Source organism: Cebidichthys violaceus, unplaced genomic scaffold, assembly GCF_023349555.1.
Source record: "Cebidichthys violaceus isolate CVI_PGR_0920_01 unplaced genomic scaffold, fCebVio1.0.p SCAF_16, whole genome shotgun sequence".
In the NCBI taxonomy this organism is placed as follows: Eukaryota; Metazoa; Chordata; class Actinopteri; order Perciformes; family Stichaeidae; genus Cebidichthys; species Cebidichthys violaceus.
In genome coordinates, this window is record NW_027176329.1 from 4,761,536 (window position 1) to 4,780,248 (window position 18,713).

Consider the following 18,713-nt stretch of genomic DNA (forward strand, 5'->3'; position numbering starts at 1 on the left):
AAGTGAGCCGAGGTTCCTGAATTGCCGACTTTGTTGGCATCCAGTAGAAAGATTTAAAGTGACCACTGCAGTGCTCTGATGATAGATACAAAAATATCAAGTAGAAGTGCGTAGTGTAGAACCTGAAGTCAGGGAACACCCGTGAGTGAGGGTTAGTGAACATGCACAACGTTGGCTAATATTTCTGCCTAAAGTCACAGGGACAGGTGGCATGGGGCTGCTGCACAGGGTTTAATGGTTAATACTATGTTATACTGGTATGCCTTCAGCAAAGGGTCTTCCTATGACACTGATTCAGCAGGACAAGACAAGAACACACCAGTGTGGATGGAAAACACACAAGTATTAAATAGAAAACAATGATAAAAAAAATATATGTACAATACATAGTAATGGTTTACAGATGGCACCACCATTCTGATGACCTGTAAGTAACGGTCTGATGACTGAACTAATCCCCCTTGATACATTAGATATGAATTATGAATCCCATGGTGAGAAATGAGTGACGGCTCAAACCAAAGGCTGTGGTTTTGGTCTAGTATTAAACAATGCAACGTTAGCGATGTTAGGAGATGAAGGTTTCCAACGCGTGTTTGTGTTAAGATGCACTTAAGGTTTGGCAGCAAGGCAGTGGACAGGCAGTTATGAAGGAGACATTAAAGTAGACACACATGTGACCCACCGCAGGGACAAGAAGGTAGGAAAGGACATGAGACTGTTCAGACCAAGTCTAAAGCGAAGGTTTAAAAAGGTACGGGATACACAGGCTACTGTCACATCTGTTGCGATCTTTCGAAGCCAATGTAAATGAAGTCACAGGCCCGAAATATGAAGAGAGAATATTCAGGGAGTATTGTTATTGAATGCTTTGTGTTTATGCTGAATAACTCAACTCTGACTAAAAAACAAGTAAGTGAAACAACAACTGTAACAGTAGCCAGTTGAGCACAACACTTAAACCCAGAAGGGTATCAGAGAAGAAGAAGAAGAAAAAAACTAAAAGAGGAATGTGTTCACAGCACAGCAACATGTCGACAGCTACGTACGGGAAACAGCTGACCAGATGATGTAAGACAGACATGCGAGTAGAGGAGTCGGGCTGTGTTACTGTGTAAGTGTTCACAGACTCATGCAGAGTCCAGCTGATAAGACAGAGGGGGGGGGGGGGGGGTTCTGCCTGGTCACCAGACTGCTCGATTCTCTTCAGCCTGTACGAGAGGTCACCTGCAGAATGGAGGGAAAGAGAGGAGAGAGAGAGAGAGAGAGAGAGAGAGAGAGAGGTCTGTCTTTCAAGTTTTTACATCAATAAATGCAGATAACTCTCGTTTTAACTTACCTCTGCAGCTCTAATGAGTTTTTAAGCCTATTTACGGAGTGGCTCAGACTCACTCAGTTATTTTCTTATAAACATTGTTTGGGCATTTTTTCCCTTTATTAGATAGACAGGATTGACAGGAAAGTAGAGAGAGAGAGAGAAGACGACATGCGGCAAAGCTATCAAATCGATTAAGTAGTGAAATTACCAGCATGGTAACTAAATATAACAACTAGCAGCGTGTGAATAGGTCACTGCGCAAGTAGGCCTGCTTGGGATTTTGTTGTCGGCTACTTTTAAAGTAGGCCTATGGCTTACAACTAGTGTTATGTTATGTTCATTACATAAATACTTTGTCTGAATAGAGATTACACTCTCTGATTAGGTCTATTGATTTCACTGTCCATTCTATGCCCACTTTCACCAAGATTGCGTTTTTTTTTTTATCAACCACTCTCACCTCTTTAAGAATGCCTCATACCTATCAACGGAGTCAACCATACCTCCTCACTAAGGTCCCTTCCTTGCTCAGAGTTGCCTCCTAAATCACTCATTGCTAGTAATGTTCAGGCGGAGTGAGGAGCTCTCAGAGTATTCTCAGAATGTTTGTGAGTACGGCCCCAGGACTGTTTGTGTGTCAGCGTGTTTGTGACTTCTTCTGCCTCCACATTGGCAACAAAATCAAACCAATGACTGCAGCTCGTGGAGGATCCACTCTCGCATCCTCCACGATGCATTTGACGGGACACGCATCGACAGACCAGAGTCAGCGAGTCCAGAGAATTAACAGTGCTGTGTGTGGATGTGTTACCTGGGAGATGTTGACTCCGGTCAGCTTCTCCACAGCCGCGGGGAGGCGGACCATGATGTCCAGCACCTCTGCCGTCAGTTTGGCGGCGCCCACCTCCCCGCCTCCGCTGGACACCATGGTAACCTTGTTGGCTTCACACAGAGGCTTGCTGATCTCTTCCGCCATCTGGTGGAACACAGATATTACCAAACGTTAGAACCTTCACCTCCTCATAGGCAGATGAAACATGAAGGACACTAAGCAACGAAGTGACTGTGAGAAATGTGCAACAAAGCAGTGGAGTTTTATATGCCATATATGATTTTTAATAAATGTTAATTTACACAAGATCGTAATTATTTGGCTATATGGTTTTAGTTTAATGTATTATTTATGTTATTTTTATGATATTTTCTGAATTGTAATTAAGACATTAAGACAATAAGTAACCCAGAGATGGACAAACAGCAGTGTTGTATAAATGGGCTGTAATGGACCGTACAACATGCTGCATCTCACCAGAGGCAGTTTCTCCAGCAGCATGTCCACCATGGCTCCATCCTTGTACTGCTGGAAGGCCTCTGCCTTCTTCGCCATCTGCTCCGCCTCGGCGCGACCCTTGGCCTCCACTGCGAACGCCTCGGCCTCACCTTTAATCTGACGGAGACAAGAGGACCAATATTTCACAACATTCTCAACACGATTTCCAGTTTAAAGTATTTAGAAAGCAGCCGAGTTGGGGGTCAGCTGCGACTCACCCTGATGGACTCGGCATCGGCCTCCGCCTCCATGATCAACTTAAGACTGGACAGAGAGAGAAGGAAACAGATGATTCAGCAAATAGTGCACGATGCTACTATATCATGAACAATACTACAACATGAGACAGGGCTTATGGTCTATCTTTATTCGTCAAAAGAAGTACGGTATTATAATGACTTCACTCTGTCACTATGACACATTCACTTTGTTTTCTTAAAAACACATCATCATTGGCTGTAAAAAAGTTCCACCTTTTAATCAGTGTTGGAAAGTAACCAAGTACATTTACTTAAGTTCTGCACTTAAGTACAATTTTAAGGTACTAGTAATTTACTTTAGTATTTCCATTTTCTGCTACCGTATGCTTCTACTCCACTACACTTTATAGGCAAATATTGTTTTACACCATCACTTTATTTACATCACAAAGGAATGTGCAAATTGACTCAAGTGACAAAGAACCAGATGAAGCTGGAGGTCTTGAGAGGAGAAGTATCCGGGCATCTTTGAGCTGGATGGAAAATGACCAAATTGCCGACTCACCACATCACCCTGTCGTGTTGGAAGAGCACACGTGAGGTAACAACTCACCGCTGAGCCTCGGCCAGTTTCTCCAGGCGGTACCTCTCAGCCTCCGCCGGTTTCTTCACCTTGGCCTCCAGCTCCTTCTCCCTGCGGGTGATCTCCTGCTCCTGCAGCATGGTCTGCTGCGTCCGCTCCACCACCTGGACCTGCATCCTCTCCTCCTCGATGCGTTGCTTCGTCTTCGCCACCTGAGAGAATGCAAGGGGGAACATTCCGTTGTTCAGCGCCAGAAAGTGTTCGATCCAGTCAGTAAAAGTGTTATGCACGGCAATTAACCATCACCCAGTTCTTATTTGCTCTTGTGTACCTGCAGCTGGTAGGCCATCTCTGACTCCGCCTTCTTAGTGTTGACCTCAATGTCATAGGCGGCCTTCTTCAGCTCATAGTCCCTCTGGGCCTTCGCCATGTCGATCTCATTCTTGTACTGAGCTGAAACTTTCTCCTGCATCGCATGGGCCTCCTGCAAAGAGAGAGAGAGAGAGAGAGAGAGAGAGAGAGAGAGAGAGAGAGATCAATGGGACAAACTCTTGAAAATAGGATAAACAGGATGAAGATGCTAAAAATATGGTTTAGACAAATATCACTGGAGACTGAGTAAACCAGACCAAGGACAATAACTGACAACTCTAAAAACGGAGCGGTGCCACAATATGCAACCAGGGGCTGAAACGCCACCAGGTGGCTGCAGCTAGCCTAAAAAAACGTTACATCTCAGCATGTCTGAGGATTGTTGTAGCAACTTATGTCTCCCAGAGGTTCAGTTGATATCTAAAATGATGAAGTTGTCCATTAGCTATGTGTTGCAGCAAGCTACTGTAGTTAGCTTAGGCACTTGCTAACGTGACACTGCATAGCTTTCTGCTGTCAAAATGATTTAGCTTAACTTACAGAAATACAGTTAGCCTAAAACTGACATTTCAACAAAATGCTTGCTGCATATGTAGTTATAAAACCTAAGTTCTGGGTTCTTTAACTGTTGGTAGAGCGTCCCACAGCTTGTACAGCATGACTTCATGTCACCACCGCTAAGCTAAAGGAGAACTAGTGTTCTTATGACGACGTTTAGTCGTCTCATTTAGCCTCTTGTTAGCAACCAACTTTTTAAAGATACATACATTTCATTTTGTTAAACAAAATGATAAAATCTCTTCAGCTTGTGTTAACCACAGACCTTATTTCAGGCATCTAACCAAAAACCCATTCAGATAACTCATAACTCAAGTGCAAACATGCTGACTCATTTCTGGGTTGTAGGACTCGTTCCTGCAGCACTCCATAACTCATGAAAATAGGATGAACAAGATGCTAAACAGACTGAGCAAAATGGACTAAGGACAAGAACCGACTTTAAAAACAGACTTCTAAAAAACCAAGATGGCTTTATGTTGGAACGCATTCCAAATAAAAACCTTGTTTATTGGCTGATGTTTGTGAGGAAACAAGACGCGTTCACAGGCATATTAATATCGTGGAGGATGGAGACAGCGTGGTATGATGTCTCACCCTGATCACAGCATCTCTCTTGTTCTTGGCCTCTCCGATGCGAGCGTCTTTCTGAACCTGGGCTGTCCGAGCCTTCCCCAGCGAGTGCAGATAATCCTGAATGCAGAGATGTCACAGTTAGAGGTGCATTCTTCACTCTAGACAGAATTTAAATAACATACGGAAAAATGCCTTTTATTTGTGTGCTAACATGACGGTCTGCGATCAATCATCAATTTGTTAAAAAAAAATTCAGGGACCAACAAACCCACTAAATAAAAAGTAGTTATAAAATGTCCCACTTCTAAAAATGACAATGCAAGGTGTGCAGTTACCTGGTCGTCGTGAACATCTTTGAGCGTGTAGCTGACCACGCTGATGCCCATGTTGACCAGGTCTGAGGAAGCCACCTTGAAAACCTGCTCGGAGAACTTCTTTCGGTCCTTGTAGATCTCCTGTGAGAGGAATTTCAAATGTAAATCTGTCACGAACAAGGCAAGTAGCATGCTGACACGGTTTCATGGCAATGTGGTTTAATTCCTGATGAGGACTTTTAAACTGTTATACCATCAACCAACTTATACCTCAACGGTCAGGTGGGCGATGATGGCCCGCTGGTGTCCCTCCAGTGTCTCCAAGGCGATCTGAGCGATCTCGGGCTCGGACTTCCCCATGAACATTTGGCAGGCGGCAGCCAGCATCTGTTTGTTCTGGCCCTGGATCTTCATCTGCAGGAAAACAAGCAGCCCGTTTATCGTGAAGAGGACGGAGACGCACGTCGACCACATGACCGCTGGGCTCATTCACCATGTCCACCAGGAAATGAAACATTGTGCTCCTACCACCAGGAAGAGCAGGTGTATTTCAATTTGTGAGGTGAGCTAATGGAATGATTGAATACGAATATAATACACTGTTTTTGAGAGGTACAGGGATGAGGAAGGGGCCGAGTCTCTCTCTGGACTGTGACACTCATTGTGGTTAATGTTTTTATATATATATATATATATATAGATATATATATATATATAGATATATATATAGTATATCTATATATATATGAAGATGATTATTTATGTGATAAACATTAAGTTCATTATTTAAATCATAGAAAGGCATAAGACTTTCTAAGTGTTTAGTTCTGCCTAATCGTCTTTAACATATATTTTGTTTTATTTAGAATTTGATGTATATGGTTACTGTTCATTCATGTTATTGGTTAATCGTGTTCTGTATTCTCATAATATGTTACACGTTCAAAATAAATCTATCTAATCAAGAGTCCAGCAGGACTCAATGTAAACCAGCTGTTTTTCAATGTAAACCAATAAATATTTTAAAAATCATAACACTGAATCATCGCAAGATGAGAAATCTGTGGCTGCAACTACTTTTGAATAGGAATAGGAATACTGATCAGTGACGCTGAGATTGTAAAATTCTACAGCAGGCGGCTTCATTCATGACAGCAAATACAAGTAAACGCTGCTACATGTATCTGCGCTCAACAAAAATATCAACGCTTTTGTTTCTGCTCTCATTTTTCACGAGTTAAAATATAAGATCTAAGACTTTTTCTTTGGACACAAAAGTTTTACTCCTCTCGAATTCTGTTCACAAATTAGATTGAATCCGTGTTAGTGAGCACTTGAACGCAGTGATCGGTCCAGCTGACAGGAGTGGGTGATGATTGTTACACAGGTCTGGTTACAATAAAAGGTCACTCTAAAAACGGTGCCACTACCTGATCAACTCTATGCAAAGGAGATGTGTGATGATGTGTGTAACTGACCCCAAAACGCATTTCTGTAGCCTGAGTCATGTGAAATCAGACGTGGAGGAGCCATACAAACCTTCCAGCTACAGCGTTATTACAGTGTAGCCGCGTTCAGACGGTAACTGACGACCCAGAGAACACTGACCTGGGCTATGCCGGTGACGGAGATGGGCACACCGTGGCGGGTGTAGACTTTGTCGCTCTTCACATTCAGAGTCAGAGTGTTCAGGGAAATCCTGGAGAGAGGCATGGCGAGGCACATACGGGAGAAGATGATTATTGATCGATTATTATAATGGTATACATTAAAGCGTAATAATCTCAGCCGTGCGCTCGGACTCATATACATTTCACGGGTGCAGGATCGAGGCCAGCTACAGCATTCAGACAAACAACACATGAAGTCTGGTGCCAGATGATGAGCTGAAATGGATGTGAGAGGAGCAGCATGTGATCCTAACGAGTCCTGGAGTCCGTTTGTTAGAGCACAAATCATATTATTAGACAAAATATAGATATTACTAATCATTTTTATTTCGTAAAGAACAGGGAGATGGCCACTGTTTTTAATATGTGTCCATCAGTCATTCTGGCACTATAATTGCACATCATATTTATATGATTTATTATCATTTTATCAAAATGTCCTGTAGTAAGCTACTTTTTTCATTTACAATTTGGATTTGGATTTTATGCCGCCGCAGTGATTTTTCCATCTTATCATGTTTGCCAATCTGGTAATAATATATTAAGTTAAAAAGCAGCGACGGCAGGCGTTGTAGACGGGCAGACAGCAGCGGGCGGTGACGTTTGCAAACCTCTGTATCTGCTGGATGCACGGGATGACGAACACTCGGCCTCCAGGTATCATCAGCGGAGGGGAACGACAAAACCCTGAGGGACAGAGACGGAGCAGAGCCTGCAGTCACTCACGCTGTGCTTCTAGCTTTAGGGGTTCTTCTGCATGTTTCACTTCAGAATCAGACATTCAACCATAAACCCGTTAAATAGCATCGAGCAATTCCTATTTCATAACTTTGTGTTCAAACTTTTTAGAAAATGTTATCACAGATGTTTGTTTTTTTAATATTTGGATATTAGGGATATTTTGTTCACTTAGGAATGACACCCTTCAAATGGATGGAAATTCATAATAATAATAATAATAATTAAAAAGAAGAATGACATCCTCTTGATTATGGTGTCACTGTAAGCTGCCATCATTTACCTGACACCACCATAGCCTCGTTGGGACCGCAGGTGTAGAACATGTTTGTCGATCCCCCTTAGGAATAAAACATGAAACCAGTCACTATAACAGTCACACCGTGAACACTGTAAAGGAATCGTTTGGACTTCTACTATACACACACACACACACACACACACACACACACACACACACACACACACACACACACACACACACACACACACACACACGTGTATTTTAAATTCTTATTTTAGAAATAATAATGCCTCCAAAAATGAGTAACAGTCTGTTGTGATGAAGGGGGGGTTGTGATGGGTACCAGACAGCAGACCTGACCAGCTCAAATCTAATTCACACTCATGTTGCGCAGTAAAAATGTGCAAGAAGAGCCGCAAGAGTAACACAAACACTACACACTACAGCCGCTTATGACGGAAGAATGACGCTGAAAACATGTATGAGCAACGCTACTCTGTGCAAACAGCTAGCGGCTAGTTGTCTATCCGTTACCTCAATCAGGTTGTCAACCACAGCTGTGTTTACACTCCAGAATGGATGTGGTTGGAGGCGCAGTGCAGCGACACACTTACCGGTTAGCCTATAAACGATGTGGGTTAGGTAGTAGGGTGAAAATGGCGGAATGAGTAGCGGTCTGTCTGTCTTGGTTCAATTTAATGTAATTTTTGGTGCCAGGTTACATTTATTCCCGTTAAACGCTGATGTCAGGTACTATTGGCTGACGCGGTCCACACAGTACGTCACAGACTGACTGCAGCTCCGCGGCTTTTACGCAGCACGCACATCATTCAAACTGTGTGCGTCCGCCATCTAGTGGCGTGGTAGCGAACCGCCATAAATAGACCTCAGTGTGTGCTGAGAAGCGGCGTCCTCAATTAGTTTCCCTCTCTAGTGGAAGAAGTACTCTGATCTTTGACCTCAGGAAAAGTAAAGTAGCAATATCTCTGTGTAGTAATACTCTCTGACAAGTAAAAGTAATGCATTCAAAAAGTAGGCATGTATTTTGAACATTTTATACAAATTATTATAAACTATACACCATGAAATTTTACTTAGAGTACAAAAAGTAAAAGTACACATTTCCTACGCATGTATATCATATTATTGTATTATAATCATGAATACATTAATGTGAGCATCACGTTAAGGTACTTTCCACTACTGGCAAATGGGCTTGTAAAATACTTTGATCCAAGAAGTAACCATAGCTACCATCCACCATGTAAACGAATATGGTCCAAACTCAAAGTTAGATTTATGCATGACAAACTATACAGTACATATTATAAATGCACAAAAAACAGGATTGAATCTTCAATTCTAATAATTTGTGTCTCCCTCTTTTATGATTATCAGTTTTCTTCTTGTCATTAAAAGTCAGATCTTGAAAATCCTACATGACTTCCAGCGAAGCATGAATTGAAAGTAATTTCCAGCAGACCAATTCCTGATAAATGTGTAAAATGAGTTGAACATTAACAGAGGGTTATCTTGTATCTGTTTAAGTGAGGGGTCAACACAAGGAGATATCATTCTTTACATTATGATGATTGATAATTCCTGTATTATAGCAAGACAACTACTTTTGTTCTCTTTTATTTTATTCTATCCTCTTTCTGGCCCACACATTAAATACGCAGTAGGCCTGTAAAACTGTTTTCATCATCGTTGCAGTACAAAGTACGAATAGTGCGAGTATAAAAGTCTAAGATAACAATAACAACGAGGTGCAAATATATGGCCTACAATGCCAAAATATCATTACATGTGGATTTTATTGCCTCATTATAAAATTGTATAAATTAACTATGATCTACCCACTCTGTTCTATTCTATTCTGTTCTATTCTATTCTAATCCATTCTGTTCTATTCTATTCTAATCTAGTATGTTCTATTATATTATGTTCTATTATAATGTATTATGTTCTATTCTACTCTATTATGTTCTAATCTGTCCTATCCTATTGTGTTCTGTTGTGTTCTATTCTATTCTTTTCTGTTCTGTTCTGTTCTGTTCTGTTCTATTCTGTTCTATTCTAGACTGCATTGATTCATTTGGGTTAGTGGGGCTCCAACGGGGCAGTGATGACAAAATCACTCTTTCTTCTTTTCCGGTCCTTGCCGTTAAGACAAGGAAACCCCTTTAGAAAAAAGAAATCTGCCCTTTCATCCAATCAGCGCCGGGGCTCCACAACCAGCAGCCAATCATGAACATGAACAGCGTGCTGGCCGCATCCCAAGGCCGTAGCCCCGCCCACAGCACTCAGAGCAGCTCACACAGTGTGCAGCTCGTCTGTGTGTCCGGGACAGTGTGTGTGCTCTGTCAGTAGGTCAGCAGCGCCTCTTCACCTCTGCCAGCGCTTCACTTTCATCACTGACTACCAGCCATCATGAGGGAGATCGTGCACATCCAGGCCGGCCAGTGCGGGAACCAGATTGGTGCAAAGGTAAGAAGAAGTAGAGAGAAGTAATTAACTCAATTAACTAAACTTTTTGAAAGAGGCCTTCCTGTTGCCGTTTGTTTTCACTGTTTCACAAAATAATTGATAACAAAAATTCAATCAACTGCTACATTTTTGTATCTTCCAAAACATAAGAAGTACATGTTTGTATATAACAGATAGAACCAGATAGGACCAGTAACTGTGCAGCTCTATTGTTTGTACTCCATCCTTCTGTTTCATACACTCTATTTAATGGGCCCATCTTTCTCTAATTTATCTTCAGTCTGACTTGTTTAAAAGTTCATTCTTTTGTATCAGACACAGTAAATGGTTTACCACAACCATTTATTTTGAAATAACATTCCACTCACAATAGAAATTAGATAGAGAATCTCACTTAATCCTACTGTGACAGTGAATGATACTATTCTGTAAGTACCAGACGGAAACAATGAATCACTGTTGAAATATCTCAGCGGCGTGACGGCTCATAAAACCACAGACAGTACAGTAAGGTCTACCCTAATAGCCCAACAAGCACTCTGTATGAGTGACACAATAGAAGATGAAATAAAAACCACTATACATAAGACCGGCCCATAGGAAAGGTTTAGTGATGCAGTATTTCTGGGATGTAAACAAATCATATCTCGCACATGAACACAGTAACAAGTCACACATTTGGAACTGTTGGCAAAACAGAGACTCAAGTCACTGATCCGTGATGAATGAAGCCGGCCAGACTTGAGCAGACGCGGCGGGCCAGCTGCTGTCGTGGACCGCCTGGTGAGCCGGACTCTTTGTCTCTGAGAAAAATAGCGAAGAAGAAAACGAGAGGGTGAAAAGAAAAGGAGAAATCTGCTGAGGCAGAGCAGAGGAACGCAGTGGGGGGAGGGGGAGATAACAAGTGGCTCAGTGTCTGCTCTAAAGGCACAGATGAGGTCATTTAAATAGCTGCTTCTCCTGTCGGTGTATCACATGTATGCGACACCAGACAGCCTGAGAACTTTGTTTACACATAGATAGAATGAAAAATAAGGAAAATAAGTTCTATTTTATGCTGTTGTGCTCTAATTAAATGTCCTGTGGTTGTTCCTACACCACCCAGAGATCCACTGCCAGCCAAATAGAGCAACCAGTCAATCAAAATTATATATAAAATATTGACTTTTTTTGCTAGTTTCTGCTTCTCAAATGTTTTTTTCTTATGTTTTTGTCTGATCAATTAAATGTCTTTGAAATGTATGTTTTGGACTGCTGGTTGAACAAAAACAAGCAAATTCACAATTTTTTTGACTTTTGATGGATTAATCAAGACAATAATCCTTGATTGTTCATGTAAATGATATGGTTGCTTTCAGCCCTACAATCAGACAGAGTGTTGGCTGGATGTACAGTAGACCTGTTGTGTAAAACCAGTCAGTAATCAAGTACCAAAAGAGCCATTTGCTGTCTATCAACATGTCCATTATTCAAACATCACAAACAGGCCTTTAAAGCCTCTGAACTGACACACAGGTGTTTCCTCACTGATTACGCCTCTGCTCAGGTTGAAGCTAACAGAAAGATGTCACTCAAGTAGTCTACACAGTCCTGAGAAGAGGTTTAAATACGCCTCATCAACTGAAAACACCTTCAGCTTTAGCTTCGATTGCTTTTGTAACTGAAAAACAATCTGGAAGTCTGTTCATTTCAGAGATTTATAGCGTCTTTATATGACCCATCCAGCAGATTTGCCCCGTGGGGGTTGTTGGCGGGGCAACGAGAGACGTGGCAGCAACATACGGGTTGGCTCAAAACTCCCGAATCAGTGAAGACGAGTGCATTTGCAGAGGATTTAGTGAAGCTGAGGTCATCCTCATTTCCCAACGGATTAATTCTGCCTGAATTCACTCACTTACCCAACGGAGTTCCAACAGAAAGAACCGATCGGTTTCACCACTCGTTTGGTGTGTTGACTCTCCTCATTTTCCTGTTCATTGTAAAGTCTGTAATACACTTTGATTGTTACAAGTTTGCGTTATTGTCGTCACAATGTATTTTAAGCCAGATAGTGTAAATGTAAATCATTAGGGAATTCAATTATATTATTGTTCAGTGTTCTTATTGCTTTTAGCCCCAATAAAATGCTTTAGCTCACACACACACACACACACACACACACACACACACACACACACACACACACACACACACACACACACACACACACAGTCCTGCACAGATTAGGGTCAGCTGACTGAGCTGGTGTGACAGACAGTCTGTGTGTGTATCTTAATTGAGTTTGGCGTTAATGTCTCAGCATGTAGAAACGAGGCCGACTGGATCCTCTGAGAAAGCTCTGCTCTTACTGACCCTCAGACTGAGAGTGGAACAAGGAGTTTCAGTACTCTTATAAGCTGTACAGTCTCTGTTAGGGCCATGGTTTTATATATATATATATATATATATATATATATATATATATATATATATATATATATATCGGCTGCTCTGTGATCTGGATCAAAGCTACAGTCCCTTCTCATTTCAAACAGCCTTTGGGTTAGAGAGATCAAATTGGATTTGCGACAGGTCGCTGCATGCTTGTACATTTGAACATGCGTGCAGCTCGATGCAATGAGTGTGAATCCATGAAATGCAGCTTTTAGTCAGCATGACGATTGGAGAATACTGACGGTTATATACTGACAGGCAGTCAGCCTGCTGACTGCAACAAAGAAACCTTCTTTAACCAGATTCAAAGAAATAAACCGTTTTAAAGAACATGTTGCTGTTTGTCTGTGATCTTGAGACCGCAACAGGTGATCAGATGGCAGAGGAGTAATTGTAAACCACTCTCTTCTTTCCCCTTAGTAAATTGACTTACAGTCCTTAATCAGTACACAAAGACACCTCTTTTCTAAGACATGTTTCCAGAACTGTGACTGAATAACTCCAGTGAGTACACAGCATTTCATCTTAATTAAAGCTGCACACGGACGCTGCAGGTTTCAAGCCAAGTGACGGATTGATTGTTGAAGGTGGCTGCTAAAAGATCAGGTTTCAGTAGAAGCTCAGAAGTAGGTTATGCAACAATGAACGCTTACAAATTGACTTTAACACACAGTTACACACATCTGTCAATAGCAGCACTTCATTACAGCACAGTGCGTCTTTGCTGATGCTGCGTTGGCCCGTGTGTTTGTGTGTTCAGTTCTGGGAGGTGATCAGCGATGAGCACGGCATCGACCCAACGGGAACCTACCACGGAGACAGCGACCTGCAGCTGGACAGGATCAGTGTGTATTACACCGAGGCCACTGGTAGGTGACACACACCGAGGTCTGTGTTTGATCACATGAGGGGAGAAAAATACAACCGCACTGATGTTATGCTAATTGGAAGAAGAAAAGAAAAAGACATTCACAGACCTGATGTGAACATGATGAGACTCATTATGAGGGCCATTTGGCCTTTAAAGAGATACTCACACTAACTACTTCTGGAAAAACCACATTTCATGCTTAAATGTACTGCTTTACATATAGTAGAATGCATTTTGCTATTAATACAACAGTGGAACATTATACATGTGCCAAATACCCTCAATGTTTGTTTATAACAAGACCAAAAACCACAGATTTACTAGTAGCTACTGTATTACATGATCAGAGAACATGCAATATTGTTGCTCATTTGGCCTAGTTATGGTTATTTTTACCATTACAAACTAGTGTGTGGACTTCCCTCAGTTTTACAGTGTTTCAACTCCACTCAGTGGCCACATGAGGTATTACATCCACACACCAGCCGTTAGACTGCACAGTTCTGCTAAATCAAAGCCCACGAGGTTCATTTTTTAAATACACTGTCATTACTTACAACGTCAACTCAATGAGCCATTTGCAGCATTCTTGCCTGCAAATAATTTGATAATGTGAAAAAATATTTGATGGACGTGACATGTGACATGTGACTCAAGTCAGAACAGTGACTGGAGTCGACCCGATCCTGTATGTACAATACCAGCCTGTCTTAAGTCGGTCTGTACCCTTCAACTTTTTTCTAGTTTGAATACATGCCGCATTGTGCTGACACTTTGTTTCTGTGTGTGTGTGTGTGTGTTCAGGTGGCAAGTATGTGCCCAGGGCCATTCTAGTTGACCTGGAACCAGGCACCATGGACTCAGTCCGCTCCGGACCTTTTGGACAGATCTTCAGACCTGACAACTTTGTCTTCGGTAAGACCACACGGAGTTGGAGTCTTTAATGCGGCCCACTTTTCCACTGGAGGTCAGAGGTCAGGGTTCAGGGTGGGATACAAAACAGCAGACGTGGAGCTTGGAAAGTTAACCATCTCGCTGAAGGACACCTGGAAGCTTGCAGCCACAAGGGGGTTTGGGTTTGGTTTGGTTGTTGAGAAAAGATGCTAGCGTCTGGTTTTTGTTCCTCAGGTCAAAGTGGAGCAGGAAACAACTGGGCCAAAGGTCACTACACAGAGGGGGCAGAGCTGGTGGACTCGGTCCTGGATGTGGTGAGAAAAGAGGCAGAGAGCTGTGAGTGTCTGCAGGGCTTCCAGCTCACGCACTCTCTGGGAGGGGGAACCGGCTCCGGTATGGGCACCCTGCTCATCAGCAAGATCAGGGAGGAGTACCCAGACCGCATCATGAATACCTTCAGCGTGGTGCCTTCTCCTAAGGTAACGCACCCAATGTTTTACCATCATATAGAGCAAAAACTAGATCTCATTACTTAAATGAAATATCAATACCATCCTATAGCGCTACCAATAGTTGAATGCAGTGGAATATGATTAATGATTTATCCTGTGAGTGCCATCTATATTGATTTTAATATTAAGACACTCCAGGTGAAACATTGTAACTAATAGATATTACCATGGAACTGCCTCAGTTGATCACTTGCAATAAGAAAATCATTTTATGTTCTAGAAGTTTGAATATGCAAATTAGGCTTTATTCAAATATGTGCTAATTTGCACACATTTCTGAAACACTGGGTACAGCCAGATTCAAAATTGTTTCATTTTGTTGAAATTTTGCATATCACTCCATAAATCAGAAAATACTGTCAACAGCCATACAAAAATCCAAGTTCTCCATGTTATTAGTAATAACATGTTGTATGTAATGAATGATATATGAACCAACCCCTCAGAACCAAAAGCTTCAGAATATAGAGAGGAATGAAACTGGAAAGTTTTCTAAAAATGCAGTGTTCAAATATGCAAATGAGGCATTATCTAATGCTAACTGTTGCTGAATGTAGGAGAAATCTAAATACGTAAATAGACAAAGTAGTGAAATAAACACCTAAATTTGTATTTAGCATGTTTTTTTCCCCACTAGTCTGAAAGAATGAGATTGCAGCATTGTCCTCCATCAGTGAGCAGTCTCAAATAGAAGTGGACAGCCACAAAACTACCCAGTAACGTGATTGTTGCCACTTGTAAATCCTGAATCCTTTGATCTGTGGGGAAAACAGAGTGATCTATTGACCGGTGAATGGCAGTATGGTGTACTACATGTGTCTAGTCCCGCCATGACGGTTGGTGTTCCTCGTGTCTTTGTCCTCAGGTATCGGACACAGTGGTGGAGCCGTACAACGCCACGCTGTCAGTCCACCAGCTGGTAGAAAACACAGACGAGACCTACTGCATTGACAACGAGGCCCTCTATGACATCTGCTTCCGCACGCTCAAACTCACGACGCCCACCTACGGCGACCTCAACCACCTGGTCTCGGCCACCATGAGCGGCGTGACCACCTGCCTGCGTTTCCCCGGCCAGCTCAACGCCGACCTGAGGAAGCTGGCCGTCAACATGGTGCCCTTCCCCCGCCTCCACTTCTTCATGCCGGGCTTCGCCCCTCTGACCAGCAGGGGGAGCCAGCAGTACCGCGCCCTGACGGTGCCCGAGCTCACCCAGCAGGTGTTCGACGCCAAAAACATGATGGCCGCCTGCGACCCTCGCCACGGACGCTACCTGACGGTGGCCGCCGTGTTCCGCGGCCGCATGTCCATGAAGGAGGTGGACGAGCAGATGCTGAACGTGCAGAACAAGAACAGCAGCTACTTCGTGGAGTGGATCCCCAACAACGTGAAGACGGCCGTCTGCGACATCCCGCCACGGGGCCTCAAGATGGCCGTCACCTTCATCGGCAACAGCACGGCCATCCAGGAGCTGTTCAAGCGCATCTCCGAGCAGTTCACCGCCATGTTCCGCCGCAAGGCCTTCCTCCACTGGTACACCGGCGAGGGCATGGACGAGATGGAGTTCACCGAGGCAGAGAGCAACATGAACGACCTGGTCTCCGAGTACCAGCAGTACCAGGACGCCACGGCCGAGGAGGAGGGAGAGTTCGAGGAGGACGTGGAAGAGGATGCATAGAATAGTAACAACAGCAACAACAAAAAGAAACGATGTCACATGAGCTAAAGAAAGAGATGAAGCTAATGACCCGAAAAATCCAGAAAAAAAGAACAAAATATTGCGATAGGAAATTTTGCAGAAATGAAAGGCAGAGAAGTGAAAGAGAAGCAGGATGAGAAAGATGTTAAAAAATGAATGTGCCATGGTGTAACGTTTATTGTGACGCCATGTTGGGCAGTTTTACCAACACTAGCCTCCCAAAAAACATTTTTGTCCTGCAGCAAATAAACAGATCAGAAGCACTGCTTACACTTCCATCATGTAGAACCATTTTTACTGTTTACTGAGACGGAAACTAAAACTACTATAAGGAAACAAACAAAGCGGCTTTGTAAAGTGAAGTTAATTCCTCCTTGAACAAATGTGTAATATTGCTGATTTAAAATGCAATATTACACTTAAATTCATTCACACATTTTACTGAATATAATTGACGTGACATTACCTCTTGCAGCATTCTGCAGTCATTGGAAGAAAACTAAATCTATGCGCTTCTTCACTGATTTGCAGCAGCACTGTCAGCAGTTTTTATTCCACTGTGAAAGCATTTAATCACGCGTGAAGTAAAATAATGTGTTAGAATCCCTGTAAATGTGGCTTAAACCAGGCCTGTAACCCTGAAAGTGAGCTTCAGAAATGTGAAATCACGCCATTATCAGTGTTTATTGCTTCTATGAATGTGTTCGTTACTTTTGTCACGACTCATGAGCTTTGAAGATCCACTCTGAGATCATTGTGAATGTTGGTAGTAGACACGAAAAGGACTCTAACGTTGATCACAAATGGCTAATAGAGTCATTTCATTCCAGAGATCAGGGTTTTTATATCCACATCAAGTTAAAGACCTCTCTCCATTCCTGTTAAACAGAGAGCTCTTTCTCTCACAATGTAGTAACATTACCTTTAATGGAGAAGAACTTCATGTTAGAAATTCACATAATCAGTTTTTTTTTATTTTATTCAGAAAGCACAAAAATAAGAAAGACAAATGTTTTAATATGTTGTTGTTGCAGAGCCTGCAGCCAATTCAACATATAATATAACGGTAATTTCAACTTCTGCAAAGTTGCCAAACGGAACAAAGGTCGGTTTCGTTAAATTCAAACAAATTGACTTCACTGAGATACATGTTGACAGTTTTAATGCAGCAGCAGCAGCAGCAGCAGCAGGATTATTCTCAGACGCCAGCCAACGTCATGAGGAGGATCACACGCTGCACATGTTCTGCCGGCTCATGGAAAGCTTATTTCACTTTCACTGATCTGTTTTCTATTTCCTGATATGTTGAACTCAAAAAGGCCTGAGCTTTGCTGCTGTTGGATTGGAACCATGAATCAGCCAAGGAAAAAACAATTTGCACTTTTATGTTCGATCCCATGAAGTCCTGTGAAGAAGTGCACGATTTACCATTCTGATAAATGTTTACACTGAGCCACTAAAGTATGCATTCAAGTCAAACAGAAGCCATTTGTGTTCAGCATGTGTTGTCCTTATGTGTGTTTGTGCTTCATTGTGTTATTACCTTTTTGAAATCCTGTGGAACAGTTTGACTTTGGATCCCAGTGACTGTGAAACACTAGAAATAAAAAACGCATTTTTAAGATAAAACCTTGTTGTGTTATTGCTAAACAGCTTTTAGTTTTTAGGACTGTAACTAAGCTTCACTTTCATAATAAGCCATTATCATGACCAGAGTTATAATAAACTGGAGTTATGCTTTAACCAGCAGAACCTCAGTCCGACTTGCATATCTACAACCAAGAACCTAGGCAGCAAGAAAGATGTTTAAACCAATTCAATTTGTTATTTGATTTGATTTTTTCTTTATGTATTTATTTATTTTAATCATTATTATAATTTGAAATGTGGGAGGAAACCGAAGCGGTCAGA

The 18,713-nt window shown here is 42.1% G+C and overlaps 2 protein-coding genes across 2 annotated transcripts; one reads left to right on the forward strand and one right to left on the reverse strand.

The window, feature by feature from the left end:
- Positions 1–1,166: 1,166 nt before the first annotated feature.
- On the reverse strand, positions 1,167–8,673 carry flot1a (flotillin 1a). The gene is made up of 13 exons (XM_068710845.1): positions 8,518–8,673; positions 7,943–7,999; positions 7,533–7,608; positions 6,860–6,950; positions 5,522–5,665; positions 5,273–5,392; positions 4,959–5,054; positions 3,763–3,915; positions 3,462–3,643; positions 2,867–2,912; positions 2,628–2,765; positions 2,130–2,294; positions 1,167–1,227 (listed from the first exon to the last, which is right to left on the reverse strand). The coding sequence occupies exons 2-13, from the start codon at positions 7,983–7,985 to the stop codon at positions 1,207–1,209; spliced, it is 1,275 nt and encodes a 424-aa protein (XP_068566946.1). The 5' UTR covers positions 7,986–7,999; positions 8,518–8,673; the 3' UTR covers positions 1,167–1,206.
- A 1,558-nt stretch (positions 8,674–10,231) lies between these two features.
- LOC137872568 (tubulin beta chain-like) lies at positions 10,232–18,411 on the forward strand. Its single transcript, XM_068710844.1, has 5 exons — positions 10,232–10,393; positions 13,587–13,695; positions 14,502–14,612; positions 14,826–15,070; positions 15,969–18,411. Exons 1-5 carry the CDS (start codon positions 10,337–10,339, stop codon positions 16,779–16,781), a joined length of 1,335 nt encoding a protein of 444 aa, XP_068566945.1. The 5' UTR covers positions 10,232–10,336; the 3' UTR covers positions 16,782–18,411.
- The last annotated feature ends 302 nt before the right edge of the window (positions 18,412–18,713 follow it).

Excerpts from the sequence above, each read along its gene's own strand:
- LOC137872568 (XM_068710844.1), top strand. The coding sequence starts at position 10,337 with ATGAGGGAGATCGTGCACATCCAGGCCGGCCAGTGCGGGAACCAGATT. Across the intron at positions 10,394-13,586 it reads GGAACCAGATTGGTGCAAAG|TTCTGGGAGGTGATCAGCGA; the intron begins GTAAGAAGAAGT and ends TTGTGTGTTCAG. Across the intron at positions 14,613-14,825 it reads ACCTGACAACTTTGTCTTCG|GTCAAAGTGGAGCAGGAAAC; the intron begins GTAAGACCACAC and ends TTTGTTCCTCAG.
- flot1a (XM_068710845.1), bottom strand. The coding sequence starts at position 7,985 with ATGTTCTACACCTGCGGTCCCAACGAGGCTATGGTGGTGTCAG. Across the intron at positions 7,609-7,942 it reads CGAGGCTATGGTGGTGTCAG|GGTTTTGTCGTTCCCCTCCG; the intron begins GTAAATGATGGC and ends TCTGTCCCTCAG. Across the intron at positions 6,951-7,532 it reads TGCATCCAGCAGATACAGAG|GATTTCCCTGAACACTCTGA; the intron begins GTTTGCAAACGT and ends GCCTCTCTCCAG.